This window comes from Sinocyclocheilus anshuiensis, unplaced genomic scaffold (assembly GCF_001515605.1).
Source record: "Sinocyclocheilus anshuiensis isolate Anshui unplaced genomic scaffold, SAMN03320099.WGS_v1.1 scaffold436, whole genome shotgun sequence".
Taxonomy (NCBI): Eukaryota; Metazoa; Chordata; class Actinopteri; order Cypriniformes; family Cyprinidae; genus Sinocyclocheilus; species Sinocyclocheilus anshuiensis.
This window is the reverse complement of record NW_015560618.1, coordinates 3,383,988-3,405,325: the sequence shown is the minus strand read 5'-3', so window position 1 is coordinate 3,405,325 and position 21,338 is coordinate 3,383,988. Positions and strand designations below refer to the sequence as shown.

Here is a 21,338-nt window from a genome sequence, read left to right as displayed (position 1 = left end):
TGCTTTCATGGACCAATAAGAAATATATTTATGAGGCTATTAAATTGGCTGGCAGGACTGAATCTATTTTAAACAAGCAGAGTGATTAATATATAGTCATATATAAATATTTTAACTAAATAATAATTATTAAATGTAATCATATTAATACAAATTATTATTTTATGTGTGTGTATATACTATATATGTATATGTGTGTGTATATATATACATACACATATACATATATACAGTATATATATGTATTGGTGTGTGTGTGTATATATATATATATATATATATATGTATGTATGTGTATATGTATATAGGGGCTATCGCACCGGAGGAACCTTTCATTTTCAATTAAGTTCCTAGAACTATTTTTAAACATTTTTAAAATGCCATTTAAAAATACTTACTCCATGAACATGGAAAACAGCTATACATCTCCGTTATCACGAAACCCAAAACACACACCAAAAACAGCTCCGATCATGGCATTCTCCATTCACCGGTTGTTGACGTATGTAAATGCCGCGAATAAAGACGCCGCTATTGGCCGCTTCAAAGTTCCTGCTGACGGTGCGAATGCAACCAGGAAAACGGCTATGGGGTTAGATCTCTGCCACAATTCTGCGCGCGAAAGATCATATTTTGAGCAACGTTTAAGTAGCTTACTCACCTAATGCCCGCCCTCAGTGCTCTGTAAATGCCGACGGCTCGCTTGCTCAACACAACCCAGCGTTACAATATGCCATAATTCCAGCCAATCAGAGACGAGGCTGATAAATTCTGATTGGCTGCCTTGACAACCAATCACAACATTGAAGAACATGATCATCAATAAATACTTTCTTCTTTGTGAGACAAACATTTTCTCCACAAAACTCAGTTCGCGCGAATCTAAGTAGGTAGATAGGTAGATAGATAGATAGATAAAATATGATCTTTCACGTGCAGAATTGTGGCAGAGATCTAATCCCATAAATGGCCCGAGGGAGAAATTGGTTCTCTAGTAACCACCCTGCTGGCTAGTTCCTGTTGACACTTTTCTTTCAAATAAAATACATGGGTAATTTAATCTTTACTCATCTGAAGATTCAAAAAGGTCTGGATGAGCTGAAATGGAAATCAGCATCTGTTCAGGCAGAGCAGAATTTGGTCCTCAGCCTCACCTCAAAATTAGCATTGGAACTTCTTTGAACAGAGCAAGGCCTTTGATCTTTCAGCACCCCGCGCAGCCGACCCTGCTTTGAATAAAGGTGAACCAACTCAAGCCATAGCCTATGAATTATTGCAGAACAAAATGACTACAACATACATATGACTCCTGCTGGCAGTCCTGGCTTCAGAGACAGAACATTGTGTCTGCAGCATTGTGTTGCAATGCAGGGCTTTAAAAAGGTTCAGGTTTGAGCCTAACTTGCTTTCTCCCTCTGTCAGTTCTGACCAGGTTATTCAGGGCAAAGTTAGGCTTCTGGAGTTGACTATTTCAGACTGACACCAGTCAGTAAAGTGTTTCAAAGTAGGAATGCAAAGTAAAGGATCAGGTTCAGGCCATAATATTGATGTTACGGACAGAGGTATGCAATGTATTGAACTTTCAGCAACAGTGAACCAGTTTACATGTAGTCCTGTCTTGTTCATCAAAAATGGTAGATCACTAAAAGTGAAATAGGAAAATGTTAGATAGGACACATGTAGTGCATATGTTTTGAGCAAAGAATTAACACAAGCTTTCCAGTCTCTTCTGACTGTGATTTTTACAAATTATTATTATTAAAATATTCATTTCTAAATATTTTCAAGCATAAGTAGAAATATTTACATTATTATATATATAAATATTTTCAGGTTTTTCCATCACAAAGTTTTCCACCCACATACAGCAACAGGACTTTTACACTATTTTAAAAGAATCTGACACTGAATTACCTTTCAAAAGTTATTTATTTTCATTAAGAAAATAAGACAAAGCAACAACATCCTTTCTTTCTCCCATGGCACGCAAGGTGAAATTTATGCAAGTTTGGCAACAAATGAATAAGGAAAAAAGAAACTCACAAAACATAGAAGCAGAACACATCCAAGTTGGTCTTTCTTTTAAAAGTTACTCAAACTATGCATCTTATTCTCAGAAATATCTCAACTTCAGTCAATAAAAGAGTGAACTATAGCAGACGACTTAAAAAAAAGAAAAACGCTAGTGTCCTCGTGTGTTTGAATGAATTGTGAGCACAGGCTTGATTTGCATAGCTTTAAGGAGTTCAAAACAATTTCTCTACTATTAGCTTCTTAACGACTAAACAAATGACTACGTCCATGTGTTATGGAAGAGGGCACGACCGAATCGTATGTCCGACACATATCGGCACCTAACTTATAGCTACTATGTGCTGGACGACGTGCCTTGAGCCAATATCACATGAGAACATCGTCGTTTTGACTCATGCATTCTCATTTTCATATTTTGGGTCTAAATATGGGTCTCATTTCTAATATTTTTGTAAAAAATATCTATAGCAAATAATGTACAAACAAACAAAAACAAGCAAAAACAATGTCCTTTTCCATACTGTAACAAATATACGTAAACCATACACAATCTATGCCATAGCTGGATGTGGAGGTATCAACCCTTATAGCTTTTGTAGTGGTCCGTGTTTGGATCTCTTAAGGCTTCAAAATGGGCCTCCATGACTGTAGTGCCTGACTGCATTGGTCAAGGGTTTCTAGTATACCTGCAAACTCCGGGCTGGCGAAAAAAGGTGACAGGGAATGGAAAAGGGGGATTTTTCTTCTAAAATGTACTGGATTCAGGTCGTTTTGGAAAATTCGATATAATATTAGAATAGAACTACATGTTGTTTAGGTAGCAACATCTATGTGTACGGTAACCTAAACTCTAAAATGACCATAACGCCATGATTCAAACATGTTACAGTTTTGACAAAAACAGCAATGGATAACCACGTTACAAGCTATTAAATACGTTATGGGAAAGCAGTAATACAGCGGTTACCCCTGTACAGCGCTGTGCTTATAATCACTATTAGGCATCAAAAAACAAAGGTGACGAGTTTGCAGGTATGTTCTAGGAAAAACAGAGCAGCATAAAAAACATTGTATTGAATGAAAGTGTTACTTCAACCACAAATGAAAATTCTGTCATCATTTATTCACACTCATGTCGTTCCAAAACGGTAGGATTTTCTTTTTTCTGTGGAACGGAAAAGAGAAATTTAGACAAATGTTTACGCTGCTCTTTTCCATAAAATGAAAAAAACCACCATTAAAGTAGTTCATACTAATCATGCACACTATATTTGATGTCTTGAAGCCATAAGAAGCCAAAATTTAACTCAATACTCAGAAAACTGTACCTATGCCATAACTCTCAAATCTCATGTACTGCATATTCAAGATCTTTAATTCAAGGGACTTACATTTTTCTGTTTCTCACACAAATCAATCGTGCTTTTTCAGAAGAAATAAAAAAATATTGCATCTCATATGGATCACTTTTACACTACTTTTTTGTTTATTTTGGAGCTTTGCAGGCCCCATTCACTTTCACTGTAAGGAAAGGAGCAGCATGAACATTCCACTAAACTTCTCCTTTTGTGTTCTACCGAAAACAAAGTCCTACAGGTTTGGAAGAACATGAGGTGAGTAAACAATAACAGAATGTTCATTTTTGGGTGAACTATCACTTTAATGGACTCTTTTCTGTGCATTCAGGCATTCAAGAGATGGACTCCTCATAAACATCCGCTCGCATAACTGTAAGGTGTGATCACATCACATGCTCCCCATTTGCTTGTGACAGTGAGAAAGGCGAATATTACAACAGCATTAGTAAGTGTCATTTTCTCTCTAGCTATTGTGTTGTCAGTAAGGTACGACTTGCAACAAGGACAAGGGGCAAGTTTGGATGGCCTAAATCAGAAAACACAGTTTATATGCTGGAACCATCCATTTTACGTTACGACAGAGCAGAGCACGAGGAAATTCACTTGACTTGTGGAAGCCATATTGCTTGTTTTGGTGTCCAAATCTGATCAAGCTTCTAAACATCTACAGTATTTGAAATGCCTGCGTGAACACTCGATGTACTCACATTTATTCACCTTCAATACTACAGAGTTCTGGGGTTGTGGACATGGAACCATCCGACTATGACTGATTCTAGATCAGCTTTTAACACGAGCTGCTGCACATGTAGGCTTTTGCTCGGGTTACACCTGATCCGTTTGGATCTCCAGCTCCACCTGTTGGCAGAGAGGTGCACTGACTCGAGCCAGCGAGCCTTTAACCACCGCAATGGCTTATCCTGACCCATTTTTCAGTTCAGTGAACTCTTAGAAGCCCCTGAGGTCATCTAAACGCATGCGCACAAGCAGACAAATATACATACACACTCGCACGCACATTTATAAGGTAAACATTTCCTTCAGAAACCCCCACACAGAGCAAAGACGATAAGGCAGAGTGGCAGACTCAGGCTGTTTCATCCGAAAACACAGATGTATTGTATCCATACCTTAAAACTATGAAATCTAAAAGCAGGAAGATACAGTGCTTGACTACGAACATCACAGACCAGTCAAAAGAACAGTTCTTCACCTCACTGTAACATAAGGAAGTGAAGTTGTTGTTCTTCACCTATACAGATTTTTTTACAGACCTATACGGCAAATGGTAACATCTCAGTATAAATAAAAGTTGACTGAAATTAATTCTAGTGTTGAAATAGCATTACGCCAACAGGCCAGAACAAGAACTCAGATAGTATGTGGTTTTGAGAACAACTACAAACGTTCATAAACGAGAGAATGTACTAGAGGCAGTGAGAGTCAAAGAGTAAATAATTTCAATGCATATAAAGTTGTTTGTTTTAAAGAGCTTGAAATATTGATTCAGCATGCACTGGAATGATAGGGGTCCTGAAAGACAATTCATGAAAGATGGACGCCTATTACAGGTCTACTGAAACAAATGAGCAAAAACAGTGTTTTGTCAGGGTAGACCTCTTCTACCCATCTGAACACGTCTGCCGGGACGGGCGGTGCGTGCTGTGAGGTGTGTGTGTGTTAGTGGTGCTGATGGAGGTGATGGAGGTGCATGTGGTGGGAATGCTGGTGCTACTCCCTCTTGTCTGCTGCTTTGGACTGTTCTCTCTGGATCATGCAGCGGCGGACGATGCTGTCGAAGCTGCCCAGGTAGAAGAGAGCGATGGTGCGGAACAACCCCATCGTCACAATCTGGACAGAGTGACATAATATGACCATCTGAACACATCACAGAAAAACAACAAAATCTATCTACCTACCTACCTACCAATCCATCCATCCATCCATCCATCTACTTAGATATTCTGTCTATCCATCCATTTATCTATCTATCTATCTATCCATCTACTTAGATATTCTGTCTATCCATCCATCCATCCATCTACCTATCTATCTATCTATCTACTTAGATATTCGGTCTATCCATCCATACATCCATCTATTTATTTATTTATTTATTTTATTTATTTATTTATTTATTTATTTATCTATCCACCCATCTATCTATCCATCCATCCATCCATCCATCCATCTATCTGCTTAGATATTCTATCTATACCTCCATCCTATCTATCTATCTATCTATCTATCTAGATATTCTATCTATACCTCCATCCTATCTATCTACTTAGATATTCTGTCTATTCATCCATCCACCCATCTATCCACCCATCTACTTGGATATTCTGTCTATCCATCCATCTATCTATCTACTTAGATATTCTGTCTATTCATCCATCCACCCATCTATCCACCCATCTACTTGGATATTCTGTCTATCCATCCATCTATCTATCTACTTAGATATTCTGTCTATTCATCCATCCATCCACCCATCTATCCATCTATCTATCTATCTACTTGGATATTCTGTCTATCCATCCATCTATCTATCTACTTAGATATTCTGTCTATTCATCCATCCATCCACCCATCTATCCATCTATCTATCTATCTACTTGGATATTCTGTCTATCCATCCATCTATCTATCTACTTAGATATTCTGTCTATTCATCCATCCATCCACCCATCTATCCATCTATCTATCTATCTACTTGGATATTCTGTCTATCCATCCATCTATCTATCTACTTAGATATTCTGTCTATTCATCCATCCATCCACCCATCTATCCATCTATCTATCTATCTACTTGGATATTCTGTCTATCCATCCATCTATCTATCTACTTATTCTGTCTATTCATCCATCCATACATCTATTTATCTATCTATCCATCCATCCATCCATCCATCCATCTATACCTCCATCCTATCTATCTATCTATCTATCTGCTTAGATATTCTATCTATACCTCCATCCTATCTATCTATCCACCTACTTAGATATTCTGTCTATCCATCCATCCATCTACCTATCTATCTATCTACTTAGATATTCGGTCTATCCATCCATACATCCATCTATTTATTTATCTATCTATCCACCCATCCATCTATCCATCCATCCATCCATCTGCTTAGATATTCTATCTATACCTCCATCCTATCTATCTGCTTAGATATTCTATCTATACCTCCATCCTATCTATCTATCTATCTATCTGCTTAGATATTCTATCTATACCTCCATCCTATCTATCCATCTATCTATCTATCTAGATATTCTATCTATACCTCCATCCTATCTATCTACTTAGATATTCTGTCTATTCATCCATCCACCCATCTATCCACCCATCTACTTGGATATTCTGTCTATCCATCCATCTATCTATCTACTTAGATATTCTGTCTATTCATCCATCCATCCACCCATCTATCCATCTATCTATCTATCTACTTGGATATTCTGTCTATCCATCCATCTATCTATCTACTTATTCTGTCTATTCATCCATCCATACATCTATTTATCTATCTATCCATCCATCCATCCATCCATCCATCTATACCTCCATCCTATCTATCTATCTATTTAGATATTCTATCTATACCTCCATCCTATCTATCTATCTACTTAGATAGATGGATGGATAGACAGAATATCCATCTACTTAGATATTCTGTCTATTCATCCATCCACTAGATATTCTATCTATACCTCTATACCTCCATCCTATCTATCTATCTGCTTAGATATTCTATCTATCCCTCCATCCTATCTATCTATCGATCTAGATATTCTATCTATACCTCCATCCTATCGATCTATCTATCTATCTATCTACTTGGATATTCTGTCTATCCATCTATCCACCCATCTATCTATTTAGATATTCTATCTATACCTCCATCCTATCGATCTATCTATCTATCTATCTACTTGGATATTCTGTCTATCCATCTATCCACCCATCTATCTATTTAGATATTCTATCTATACCTCCATCCTATCGATCTATCTATCTATCTATCTACTTGGATATTCTGTCTATCCATCTATCCACCCATCTATCTATTTAGATATTCTATCTATACCTCCATCCTATCGATCTATCTATCTATCTATCTACTTGGATATTCTGTCTATCCATCCATCTATCTATCTACTTATTCTGTCTATTCATCCATCCATACATCTATTTATCTATCTATCCATCCATCCATCCATCCATCCATCTATACCTCCATCCTATCTATCTATCTATCTGCTTAGATATTCTATCTATACCTCCATCCTATCTATCTATCTATCTGCTTAGATATTCTATCTATACCTCCATCCTATCTATCTATCTATCTATCTGCTTAGATATTCTATCTATACCTCCATCCTATCTATCTGCTTATTCTATCTATACCTCCATCCTATCTATCTATCTATCTGCTTAGATATTCTATCTATCTATCTATCTATCTCTAACCTACCCACAAATCTATCCATCCATCTACTTTTAAAAACAGATTTTGTACATTTCTTACTAGGTTAAAAATTGCACAGAATCCAAACTGTGGGTAGTTGCCATGACATTAAACAGCTGGACTGATTTAGAAACCTCATAATAATTTTGTCAACAAGACAAAGAATAGAAGAATAGAAGTAATAAAAGCTTTCACACTGTGATACTACAGACGCACTGCCACAGACTGAATCTGCAGACTTTCTTCACATATATGGAAAATATGCTGAATGTCACAGAAAGGATTTAAAAATGGTTCTACACTGTTATTGGTAGGTAAATTGTTTTGGCCTAAATGATTTGTAGAGTTCTGCACACAAAGATTGCTTCTTCACATGCTGATAACATCTGAATCTGCTGTGACTATATCTTCTATTCTTCAAAGGAATTCATAAAAAAGGAGGAGTAAAACAATGCCATCTGGCTGATCTCTCAGGTTTATTCCTCAGATTTGAAAGAGTTTTGAGTCAGTGAAGAGCTGGGCAAAAGTCAAGAGGCTCATTAAAATCTTCAAAGGGAATATCTAAGACTGTGATTGACTCAAATAGCCCTACGAAAGTTGAATGCAAACATGATGTTACTAAGATACAAAGGCCAAGCAGGATGATGAAAGGCACATGATACAGAAATAATTTACGTGAAAAGGGAGGAGTCATCCATTTCCATCTCCTAAGGTATTGTCAGCGAGTCAAATATGATGACACAGTTGCACTAGACTCAGACTCTCAGTGTTTTGTGATAATGGGCCGTACCTGCTGCAGCCCCTCAGTGATGGAAGTAACAGGTGACATCCCACAGGTCAGCGCTGACAGCATGTAGCCATCGGGTCCAAATGAGCTGGTGAAATTTCCCTGCTGTGAGTGCACAGACAACAATAGTTATTACAGTATTATACTTTATATTATATAATGTTATATAAAAATATAATTAGTAGTATGATTTAGGCTTAATATCAAACTGAATTAGAAAAAAAAAAATCAAATGTGATTTATTAAATCAACAGATTTAATTGAAGGAGCAGAAGGTTATCAAAATTGACTAGTGTGTTAAAGATACAGTTCACCCAAAATTAAGATATTTTGAAGACCACTGACAAAAAACCTTGATTTTTTTTTCTCAAAATAACTTATTTTGTGTTCCACATGCAGAAGAAATGAAGTCATGCAAGTCTGGACTGACACAAGTGTGAGAAAATGATCAGAATTCAACTATTGTTGGATGGGTAGTTAACCATCTTGACCAATCCCTACTTACCACTGCATCCTTCACCACAATTTTTGCTACTTGCTCAGGCTGACAGACTCCAGATGTTTCTGAAATTAACTTGGTCTCCAGAGGCTGCCAAATAGAGAGTCAAAACCACAAGAATAAAACACATAGGCAGGACAAAAAAAAAATTGGTCACACTTTAGTTTGGGGTGCAATTCTCACTATTAACTAACTATTAACTATGACTTTTGCCTCAATAAACTTCTAAATTGCTGCTTATTAATAGTTGGTAAGGTATTTGTTAAGTTTAGGTATGGGGTAGAGATTAAAGGATCTAAAATATGCTCACGCAGAATATGGCATTAATATGTGCTTTATAAATACTAATAAACAGCCAGTATTCTAGGAATATGCATGTTAATAAGCAACTAGTTAAGAGTGAGCATTGGTCCTTAAAATAAAGTGTTATCAAAATGTTTTATCCAGCATTGCTTTTTGCAGAGACAAAAAGCCACCCAATATTAGCACTCCATATATTTTTACAATTCAAAAAGAAAGATCCAACTATTTAACAGAGCACAGACCCGCATTATTAGAAATCCTTCACTTTTAAATATTCTATTAATATTAATGTTCCATTCTAATATTCCAGGTATTTAATATTCAGAGACTAATTCTATTAAGGAAAAAACATCTATTATCTCACCTTAGTCTTACTCTCTTCCGCAAAACCTGGAGTGTCAGTGTCTGGAGGATATGCCACAGTTACATAGATATTATAGGGCTTCATCTAGGAAAGATCAGGACGAAAGACTAAATTAAAATCAAAGTTTCAATGGACTGTAATGTGGTAGGTACTGAGCGAGCATAACGCATACACACACACCTCCATCTGTAAGGCCTCAGCCAGACCACGCAGGGCGAATTTGGACGGTGAGTAGGCCGTGTAGCCAAAGAGGCCGATCTGCCCTGCCTGTGACGACACAAACATGATGCGGCCCATCCGCCTTTCCTTCATAGTGGTGACCACTGCCCGGGTGGGGTAAACGCTGCCCAGATAGTTAACCTCCATCAGTTTCTGTTTAAAGAGAGCACACACTTCACCTCAGGAACAGATTTCTCACCGTTATAATGCTAGAGGAATTGTTAGGGTATTTAGAGTCGTTTCTAGAGCAGTGGTTCTCGCTTTCCTGCACAGTTTAGCTCCAACCTTGATCAAACTCACCAGCCTGTAACTTGTAATCTAGTAAAAAACTAGTAATCCTGAAGTCCAAAATTGCTCAATTATTCATTCATTTACTCATTCACTAATTCTTATATAGTGTATGACAGTTGAGTGCACTGAATAAGTAAGGAGTGAACAAAATTAAGTGAGCGAATTTGGATCCATTGTGCATCGGAGAGCCGGAGCTGGAGCAGAAACAGCTTCATCACTTATGTCTAGGGGTTAAACGGATCGTAGTTGATCTGTAATCCGTACGGACCAAGCCCCACAGTTCGGCACGCATGTGATCTGCAGATTAATTGGTATCAAAGAAGTACTTCGCTTTAAGTAATAAATGGAAAGCAAGTTAAATTGAAATATTTTTCTTTTCTTGCTGATCCGAAAAATTATCCAATCCGTGGGTCAAAAATTGTAATGTGATCCGAACCGTGAGATTTGTGATCCGTTGAACCACTACTTATGTCATTTTATCATACATGTATTTCTTAAAAATAACAACTATAACAAACTTATTTTGTAATTATACATACCTCTATGCCAGCTTTATGGTTTTGTCTATGGTACAATACAATAAATACTATTTTGGTTTGTAATGCTTAATTTGTGTTCATAATCATTCAATAAATAATTAAATACTGCCAACAAACATAAACGATTATTAGTGTACATCAGTGTACATGTATTCATTATTTTCAGTGTCTCCACGAGCAGCATTTTTTCTCTCAGATAAAAGATGTCATGGACGCATAGCACCCTAAGGCGACTGTTATGAATGTGTTAAAATTAATATGCTACATACAGGTGAATAATTAATACTTTTAAACGATCCACCAAATGATCATTTCTTCCTTGCAGTGTTGTTAGTTACTGTCTCAAAAAATTTGGTAAAACACTTCGTTAGCAAAATATATGCTGAGTTAATGCCTACAATTTTTTTCTCATTTTGGCATATAATTTCAATTAATTAATCTATATAATGTTGTCTTTCTATATTTTAATTAATTTTTTTTAAAGGTTACAACTAAAACCAGCATGACAATAAATATTCAAATATGTGCTCCGCTCTTTAAAAGTTGCATCGCTTGTTTCCGCTCTCTAGCACACTCTCTCTTCCAGCTTGTCAGTCCTATCCGCGGTTGAGTTTTGTAAATAGTGCTTCAGAAATCAGAATGCATTGTGGGTATAAACAAGCGAACGATTGCAGGGAATTAAAGGGGTCATATGATGCGATTTCAAGTTTTCCTTTCTCTTTGGAGTGTTACAAGTTCTTGGTGCATAAAGAAGATCTGTAAAGTTGCAAAGACTAAAGTCTCAAATCCAAAGAGATATTCTTTATAAAAGTTAAGAGTCACCCACACCTTCCTAAAACGGCTCGTTCTAACACACCCCCACATATCTACCTCACTATGTGGAAATATTAGCATAATGCCACCCAAATGTGCACGCAAAGAAAGAAGGCGTGGTTTCAGGAACAGCAGTTAGTGTTGAAGCAGCATGTCAGGGAGACGCTGTGTGTTTCAGTGCGAAAGCAAAAGCACTTTATTTGGCCTTCCGGAAGTAGATGCAATTAGGAATCATTGGTTAAGATTTATTTACAACAGAACAGCACAACCCAGATGTTCGAATTTGTGCAACGCATTTTATGGACGACAGTTTTTTGAACCTAGAAGAGTACATGGCTGGCTGTGCACAAAGGCTATTTCTAAAAAACAACCTGTTACACCAAATACACAAAATAATGATCTTTAAAATAGCATCATATGACCCCTTTAAGTTGTTCACTCAGATTTCAGACACAAAAAGGCCGACACCCGATACAGTACACTATATATGGAGCGGGTTTGGACGAAACACTTGATTATCTTATTTAACTGGGTTTGATCAGGGTTAACTTAGGAGCTAAACTCTGCAGGAGAGTGGTTCTTGAGGGCCAGAGGGTGTTGCAAGGTGGTTTCTTACTAGCATAATCTGAAAATGCCCACCTGAGTGTCTATGATATGCTGCTCTTACCTTAAAGCGGTCGACTTCCACTTCCTCAAATTTCCCAGATATAGACGTCCCAGCACAATTCACCAGCATGTCCACAGGACCCAGCTTCTCTTGAGCCTGTGTAGCAAACACACAACACAACAGTCAGCAGCCTCGTCGCAAACCATCCGAAGAAAACATAAATAGCAGTTAATGTTTCAAAACAATGACCAGAATAAATGCTGACCATACCATTCTTATGAAACGGAATAAACATACTTGTTTTATGACGCTCTCCACCTGGTTGTAGTCTTTCGACACATCAACAGAAATGCAAAGCACCACCTAGAGGTGATCATAACAATAATCATACGTGGTAAGCCCATTTAAGATTTCTGAGTTGATTTTGAGTGCAATAGCCAAAAATATAGCCAAGAATACATACTTACATTTAAAGATATATAAGCATACCAAAGAAATACATACTTGCTTATCATTTATGGCACATTTCTCCACTTCTTTCTTGGCTTGAACCAGTTTGTGCTGTAGAAAAATATGTACACCCACAAATATTTAATAACTTCCAATGACAGCAATAATTATGATGTCTACTAACAATCAAAAGTTTGGGCTCAGCACTTTTTTTCTAAAGGAAATTAATAGCAAGGATGCATTATACTGATCAAAAGTGACAAAGATATGTATAATGTTCCAAATCAAGATAATCGCTGTCTGTTTAACTTTCTTTTCGTCAAAAAAATCCTCATATTAGAAAGATTTCTGAAGGATCCTGAAGACTGGAGTAATGATGCTGAAAATTCAGCTTTGCATCACAGGAATAAATTGCATTATAAAATATATTACAATAGAAAACTTTAACGATAAATGTATAATAGTATTTCACAATATTACTGTTCTTACTGTATTTTTGTTCAAATAAATGCAGCCTTGTTGAGCATAAGAGATTCTTGACCACAAACTTTTGACGCTAGTGTATAGAGCGAGTGACAGATGATATCCAGTAAGGGTGCAATGGTTCTCGGTAAAAAATCAAACATACCGTTCTCCACACACGGTTCGGCATACACTAGGACCGCGGTTCAACTTAAATCTGACAATGCATCTGTAATATGGTTTGTTAGAGTTCGGCTAATGCATGTTTCTGTTGATGGATACAAATTCTGGCTTCCTAATACATTACAAGAGCGATGAGAGAGAAAATTTGTAGTTAGATTATTTGTTCTTATTTTCTTTATTTTTATTTAACAATATAGTTTTTTCCCTAAACATAGCACATTAACTGTACCGGACTCTAAAACCGCGATACAAACCGAACCGTAAGTTGAACCGTTGCACCCCTAATATCCAGTGAAATGCATGTGACAGACCTCATCTCGTGCCACCAGAGTGATGAAGGCACCATGTTTGTAGCATTCCATGGCAATACACTTCCCAATCCCACTGCTGCCTCCAGTCACCTGATGATGGACACGCCATTCAGAGCAGATTTATTACAAACCAAGCAAGTCATGGTTCATTATATTTTACTCAAATATGCAAACAGCACTAAGAAACAGAGTACAAACAAATTCACCAAACAAGCAATTATCTACACTGCAGGTGCCACTGAATGTGCATCTGTTCTCATCCAGCAGATCTAAAAATCCTGTTCATATTCTCCATAAATTGATTTTTAACAATAATGCATAAGACTGATGGGGTTTGAGTCATGACTTAACCCTATGAAGCCTACTGAATCTCTAAAGCCTGTAAATTATCAACATGATCAATACTTACCTGTTGTACACAATGTACTTGCATGCCTTCTTTCACCCAATTGATAGTTGTTTTTTCACCACCTTTACTGATTAGAATTTCAGTTATTTCATCTTAACGTTATAGCCATAAAAATATCAGCAACTGCACCAAATTGCATATGTTTGCTCAGTTTGAATAAAATGTTTTTTTTGCAACATGAGCACCTTTTTTTGTCTAGAGTTTCAATAAAGAGTTCAAATCAAAATAAAATTATTTGTCAATAAAGTTACATTTTCTGGTAATATATTAGGTTTTACATGTATGAATGCTCTATCTATGTGAATTCATTCTGATGTTTCTATGAATACAATCAACTGCATAACGCATGAATACATGAAAATAGGCATTTTATGAACAACGCTTTGCAAAATATCCCATGAAATCATCACAGATAAACATTGCCTATTTCTAGGTCAATATGATGTTCATTTACAACTAGATAAGTCTGAGCTCTTGATAAACTATGAACCCCAGCAAATGCACAAACATGCAGTTGCCGCTTGAAAAGGTCCATTGCCCTGGAACAGATGGTTGCATGACCAGTGCAATTACACTTATTTGGCCTCCAGTGAAATATGACCTTTATTAACATGAATATTAGTTAATTTGATGTGCATTTGCAATCTGAAGCGATAACAGTTTCAGCAACTGATCAAGTCAAATGCACATCTGCACTGCTGCATGAGTTACATAATGAATAATTATCAGTGATGATCACAGCATCATTAGGTTTATGCTTGTCTACTATCAATTCATATAACTAATCACTTTATGAATAAGCACCAACAATGACAGTTAATGCAATAAAATTATTAGGCTTTTTCGATCGATGTACTACAGGACCTATTGACAACAACCTTATAGCATTCGTTTCTTGTTAGCTTAGCTTCTTCTGATGTTATGAGGTCTGTGTGCAGTTATTTCTAACAGATTTAAATAACAGTTACATGAACTTACCACCACATGGGCCCCGTTCAGCTTGAGCGGTTTGGGGCTTATTAATGGGGATATCATGTACAGCAGCAGCACAAAGGCCACGATGAAAGCAGCCACTACCAGGAGCATAACGAACGGCAGAAGCAGCCACCAGGAGCTAAAGGAGAGCCAGTGTGAGAGCGCGGAGGACATGGGTCAACCTGATGCTGCTAACGTTAGCTCACAAGCTAAATGTCCAATTCCAGACACTCCCCACTCTCGCAGACAGAAGATAACAGGCCTTCGGACAAGCCGTTTATGCTCTGTTATTATCTAGTGATGTGTTAGAGGCTTGTGCTGTAGATTAAATACTAAATTCAAGCCGTGAGACTGCAAAAGCGAACTCTTTCCGTTCACTACTTGAACCAAAACAGAGAATCTATGCACTTTGAACGGGATGCTGGCTGCGTTTGAGCGGTGGAATTATGGGAGTTGTAGTTTTTAAACCTCCGCTTACCGCGCCAGAATGCGGCTTTTATAGAAAATGGACTACAAGTTCCAAAGTTCAACATTCTTTCCAGAGCAAGACTGTTAAAACTGCCGCTTTCTTAATGTTGATGAGCGTTGTAATGGTATTTTTTGCCATCTTCGCCACCGAGTTTGATTCAAACATAAGCCCTTTACCCAAAAACACCGCCCACAATGGCATATCCGTCAACCCGCGATCAAAAATATAAATAAATAAAAAATACAGAACTGACAGATTGACAGGCAATGAGCGTTTTAGGAGTTTGTGTGAAAACATTCACATTAAAGGAACAAATAAGTCGAGTTAGTTTCATTTCAACCTTTATTTACATGTGAATATTAAAATGAACAAGACAAACCACTTTTAGACTGCAAACCGTCTGTTTAACAAGACTTATCCTTAAAACAAACCAAATACATCTACATTCTATTAGTACAATGTCTTATAGGTTTTTAAATGGCAAACCAAACACCCTATAAGTGCATAGGAGCTGTATACAGATTGATATATATGTTTGTAAAGTTTTAAATGAAATGTGCAAATATCATCCAATCATTCCCAAACCTTCTGCCTATAAAAACAGTTATATAGCCATCAATAAGCAACATTTGTGCATCTATGTGTACGCAGATCGAGAGAGACAGACGGGAGGAAAATGCAGAGAAGGCACGTTGTGTGCTGAGCCTCAGCAAGTGAATTTACAACGAACGTCCAACATTGGCCCCTCAACATATAATGCAACTCATATCTCAGTGAAGGAAGAGCACATTTTACAGTAATATACTGAAAGTAATGATGTACATGGAGATAAAACCATACGTAGTATATGTAAAGAGTGCCTGAATTGTTAAATGCGGATCTCTAAGTGTTATATCAAATCCCGATGCACAGATTCAAACCATGACTTTCTCAAACGAGAAGGATAACACAGCTCCGGAAAGACAGATCTCACTACCCTTGTGAACGAAGTCTACACCTGCACCCAAAGAGGTCTTTGCAACAACAAACAAGAGCTATTTAAATGGTTCTTCTCCTACAAAACAAAGCACAGCCAACAAAAGCATTTTAAAATGGAGCTGGAAAGTCTTCATGTGTCGTCAGAGCTTATCTATTGTCCATTCAGATTTATGTGGCTGTAAACAAAACTGACATTAGTATTAGTTTAGGAACAAATTATAATTGCTCATTGTTTTACAGCACATCTGTTGTTGCTCCTGCTGACTGTGTTATTCATAGAAAGCACAAATAATTATGATTGAGACACAAGGATGATGCATGATGGTCACAAGGTACTGATGGCAGCCTTGCAGGCAGAGCAGCTATTAACATGTGAAGAAAAACTGAGGTGGGCTTGAAGAGATACACATTTCAAATGACATCTAGCCTTTAGCCTGAGCTGAGGGGGCTCGTCGGTCAGAGGAAGAGCATGGGTACGAAAGGAAGAGAGGGGCGTGTGAAGGGCAAGAGAGAAGACGTGACAATCACAATCTGTTTGCTTTGGTTTCGGGAGACCGGCTCTGTTCAGCCCTCCTGTCCAAAGTCCTCGGTGAACTTTTTCAGCTTCTCCAGATCCTGCTCGTTGACGGTGGGCTTTGTGTTGGCGAGGGACCTCAGCATGTCCGACTGCGGGTGTGAACAGAGCATGATAAGGAATTGATAAAAGTACCATAACAGCTTTGCAATTCAACAGGTTTTTAATAAAAATAAAATAATAAAAATATTGGGCGTCCCGAGTTCGAGTCTCAGCTCGTGGAACTTTCCCGATCCCACCCCTACTCTCTCTCTCCCACTTTGCTGTCCTCTCAAAATAAAGGCAAGAAACACCAAAATAATAATAATAAAATTAAATATAATAAAAACTAGGGCTGCAAAGGGGTGGAAAATTTCTGGTAATTTTCCGGAAACTTTCCAAAAATCCCTGGAATATTCCAAAAGAAATCCTGGAAAGTTTCCTAAATTTCTGGAATATTTCCGAAATTTACTGGAAATTTTCCACCTTTTTGCAACCCTAATAAAAACTATATTCACCATTTCCTATTTTTATATTAAATGTTAAAGGGTTAGTTCACCCAAAAATGAAAATTAGGCTGCATTTTACTCACCCCCGATTCTCCCCCGGCCCCGGGGGGGGGGGTGAACAAAGGCCTCCTGTAGCGAATCGATTCGTTTTTGTAAGAAAAATATCCATATTCAAAACGTAATAAACCTTTTAATGTAGCTTGCGCCAACAGTTGTACACGGAAGCAGCTCCAGGAGCATGACGTACGAGTTCAGCGTTGCTCATGCGCCGGTGAGTCTCGTGAAAACCAATGTTTGTTAACGGAAGCAAAAGAAGCAACGTTTCCTTACTTTAGCAAAGGAAAACCAGTCTCCTCTTGGCTTATATCGAAATCCTCCGACATTCTTCTTTACAAATCCTCGTTTTGTACTTCTAATAAGTGACCGGTGTTTTGTTTTGATCTCTCCCTTGCTCTTCCGTGTTCGTCACTTCTGAGCGGCGCATGCGCAAAGAGAACCATCGCTTGTTTACAGGAGCAAAGAAAGCAAAGTTTCCATGCTTTAGCAAAGGAAAACCATGTCTCCTCTTGGCTTATATCGAAATCCTCTGACATTTTTCTTTACAAATCCTTCCGCGTTCGTCATTTCTCACTGGCGCATGCGCCAAGTCTACATCCTTCGTCATCCGCTCAGAGCGGCTTGCGTGTACGACAGTTAGCGGAAGCTATAGACTGTTTATAATGTTTTAAATATGGATATTTTTCTTACACAAACGCATCGATTCGCTACAGGAGGCCTTTGTTCACCCCCCGGAGCCGTGTGAGACATTTTATTTATTTTTTTTATGGATGGGTGCTTTTCATTTCACTTCTTTTGGACTGAAGCACTGCAACACCCGCTGACTGCAATGATAGAGCTTGGAATAGCCAGCCATTTTCATTTTTGGGTGAACTAACCCTTTAATTTATCTTTTTATTAATTGTTTACTTTTTTTAATAAATACTAATTGCATTAATATTTCTTTTGAAACACTAAAAAATTATATTATTCCATAAAATTATATTATAATATATAATATTATTATTATTATTCTACTCAGCTAAACCATTCAAAACGTGCTGCAAAATAGCCAAAATACTCACAGATATAATGATATAATGTTCAAAATTTGGCCTCAGTAAATAAAAAAAATAAAACTTATTTACCAAGGCTGCAATTATTTGATCAAAAAACAACAAAGAGTAATATTGTAAAATAATATTACAATTTAAAATAACTGTTCTCGATTTACACACACATACACACACACACACACATATATATATATATATATATATACTGTATATATTAAAGTAATTTATTCCTGTGCAAAAAGCTGAATTTTCAGCATCATTACTCCAGTCTTCAGTGTCACATGATCCTTCAGAAATCATTCTAATATGCTGATTTATTACCAATGTTGGAAAAAGTTAATAGTTTTTGGGGAAACAGTGATGCATTTTTTTCAGGATTCTTTGATGAATAGAAAGTTTAAAAGAACAACATTTATTTGAAATTGAAATCTTTTCCAACATTCTGAAATTCTTTACAGTCACTTTATCAATTTAATGCATCCTTGCTGAATATTCATTTCTTTAAAAATCTTATTGACCTTAACATTTTGAACAGTAGTGTATTTATACATTTAAAGGGTGTGTAAATAAAGCAGATAGAACATATTTCAAATTTTTCACATAATGTAGAGTCACTTTCAACAGAGCTTTTGCACTCAGGAAGACAAAAATAGCTTGACTCTGGGACACAGCATCATTTTTTCTTATGAACAATAGTCACATACTGTATTAAGCACAATTAGTGTATACTGATGGTGTAAAAAATATGCTCACCATGGAAACAATTGGCTCCAAAAGTTTCTCTCCAGGGACTTCCATCCATGTCATTTCAGTACCCTGTGGATCACCTGGGGAGCAAGGGGTTAAGAGGTCATCGACTATGACATTCGGGTCACTCCTTGATGGTCCTCGTACCTAATGAAAGAAAAGATAATGGTTACGATTAGAATGTGGAGTAATTCATTTAAGACTCATTTCACTTTTCCTCCGTTTCGGTTTCTTAAAGTGTTGATGTAATAATCCGTGTCATTGAGGACTCACCCGTTTGAAGTGAGTGGCGGACTGAACCTTCCTGACAGGCTGCATGAGGGCGTCTCTGACGATGATGCTGATGTCAGCACCAGAGTAACCGTTCGTCTTCTTGCCCAGAGTCATGAAGTCTGATTCGGTGAGACTGTTAGGCGTGCTGCCCAGATTCAGCTTGAACATGAATCCGCGAGCGTGCTCTTCTGGCAGAGGAATGTAGATGCGTTTCTCAAATCTAAACACAACACAGAAGATAAACAATGAACATATACTCTTACAGTTAAAGAGTGATAGGTACACACACACACTCATTCTTTGTTACCATTTTTCACATATTACAACAACAGTCAGACAATCTAGTCAAAATTTATGAAATGACACAAATGGGGGCATGGGAATCATACTCTTCTAGTCGCCCTTTGTGTAGGTCACAGGTGCATAGACTACTGTTCAAAAGTTTGGGGTTGGGAAGATTTTTATTAAATGTTTTTCAAAGCAATCTCTTACGCTCAACAAGGCTACATGAAAAATACAGTAAAAGCAGTAATATATACACATACATATATATACACATAGTGCTGGGCGGTATGACCAAAAATGTATATCACAGTATTTTTCAAAATTATACCGGTTTCACGGTACATGACGGTATTTTTTTTTTCCATGCATGAACATACAGCTGTTCCCTCACCACAGTGCAACAGTGAAAAGGGACTTCTTTCAAACAGTGTCGCGTTCCGAACGTTGTTTAATTAAGCGACATACACCGGTATTGCGGTATTTTAAAAATTCATATCATAACAAAAATAAACACCAGTATTCGGTATGAACCGGTATGCCGCCCAGCACTATATACACACATAAATTGTATAGACCTGTAGATCTTTCATAATAACATTTCACGTGATTCATAGTGATTCATGCTCTCTGGCTCATACTGAACTACAAGAGTTGAATAACCTGTTCTAGCTGATGTCACTCAGTGATGTCATTCTTTCATGATGTATCACACTGACAATGAGATAATCTTTAACTGACAGACACTGATAATCACTCCTCTCTGACGCTTCTCTTTCGGTCTTCCCTGTAGTAATTCATGAAAACAAATTATTACCGTCTTCTGATGGCAGAATCCAACGTCCAGGGGATGTTTGTGGCTCCCAGCACCAGAATCCCTTCGTTGTCATTGCCAACACCTATAATGAATTTTTATTACATAATGTAATAAGATATTAATGGTTCATTAAAACTAACAAATACCAACATGATGTATGTGAATTTACAGTTTAAATAATATTTTCAGTATCACAGTAATATGATTTCTGCATTTCAGTAATGAGAATTTGGAGGTGGAAATGTGCTAAATTGTCAAGTAAATAACCTCATTATGCAAAATGTCTATTTTATCATTAATTCATTAATTCTTTGAGGTAGGGATGTTCATTTTAACCGGTTAACCGACGGTAAGAATTTTGACCGATTAATACAATCAGTTAAACGGTTTAAAAAGTCATTTAATTATTTATTTTTTCAGTAATTTATCAGAATATTTAAAACGGTTTGCTACATGGTTAAAATACGCTACGCGTATAAAAAATGTGTTTTTTAGGGGGGGGGGGGGA

At 37.1% G+C, this 21,338-nt stretch overlaps 2 protein-coding genes across 5 annotated transcripts in view; both read right to left on the bottom strand.

Moving 5' to 3' along the window:
- Nucleotides 1-3,635: 3,635 nt before the first annotated feature.
- On the bottom strand, nt 3,636-15,540 carry LOC107681813 (3-ketodihydrosphingosine reductase). Its single transcript, XM_016478160.1, has 10 exons — nt 15,094-15,540; nt 13,707-13,796; nt 12,805-12,861; nt 12,598-12,663; nt 12,361-12,456; nt 10,012-10,203; nt 9,832-9,915; nt 9,171-9,254; nt 8,669-8,770; nt 3,636-5,243 (listed from the first exon to the last, which is right to left on the bottom strand). Exons 1-10 carry the CDS (start codon nt 15,262-15,264, stop codon nt 5,124-5,126), a joined length of 1,062 nt encoding a protein of 353 aa, XP_016333646.1. The 5' UTR covers nt 15,265-15,540; the 3' UTR covers nt 3,636-5,123.
- A 358-nt stretch (nt 15,541-15,898) lies between these two features.
- The window catches only part of LOC107681797 (vacuolar protein sorting-associated protein 4B), a 20,090-nt gene continuing 14,650 nt past the window's right edge, over nt 15,899-21,338 (bottom strand). For all 4 annotated transcript variants that reach the window (XM_016478134.1, XM_016478135.1, XM_016478136.1 and 1 more), the window contains 4 exons: nt 20,831-20,912; nt 19,732-19,951; nt 19,465-19,605; nt 15,899-17,203 (listed from right to left, as the gene is read on the bottom strand). In XM_016478134.1, coding sequence (XP_016333620.1) covers nt 17,102-17,203; nt 19,465-19,605; nt 19,732-19,951; nt 20,831-20,912 — 545 coding nt within the window. In that variant the 3' untranslated portion in view covers nt 15,899-17,101. The remainder of the gene's footprint in view (nt 17,204-19,464; nt 19,606-19,731; nt 19,952-20,830; nt 20,913-21,338) is intronic.

Bases quoted from the DNA above. Each gene is read 5' to 3' on its own strand.
- LOC107681813 (XM_016478160.1), bottom strand. From the start codon at position 15,264: ATGTCCTCCGCGCTCTCACACTGGCTCTCCTTTAGCTCCTGGTGGCTG. The intron at 9,916-10,011 runs GTGTGTGTGTAT...GATCTTTCCTAG, and splicing joins CTGAGGCCTTACAGATGGAG to ATGAAGCCCTATAATATCTA. The intron at 5,244-8,668 runs GTACGGCCCATT...CACTCTGTCCAG, and splicing joins TCACTGAGGGGCTGCAGCAG to ATTGTGACGATGGGGTTGTT.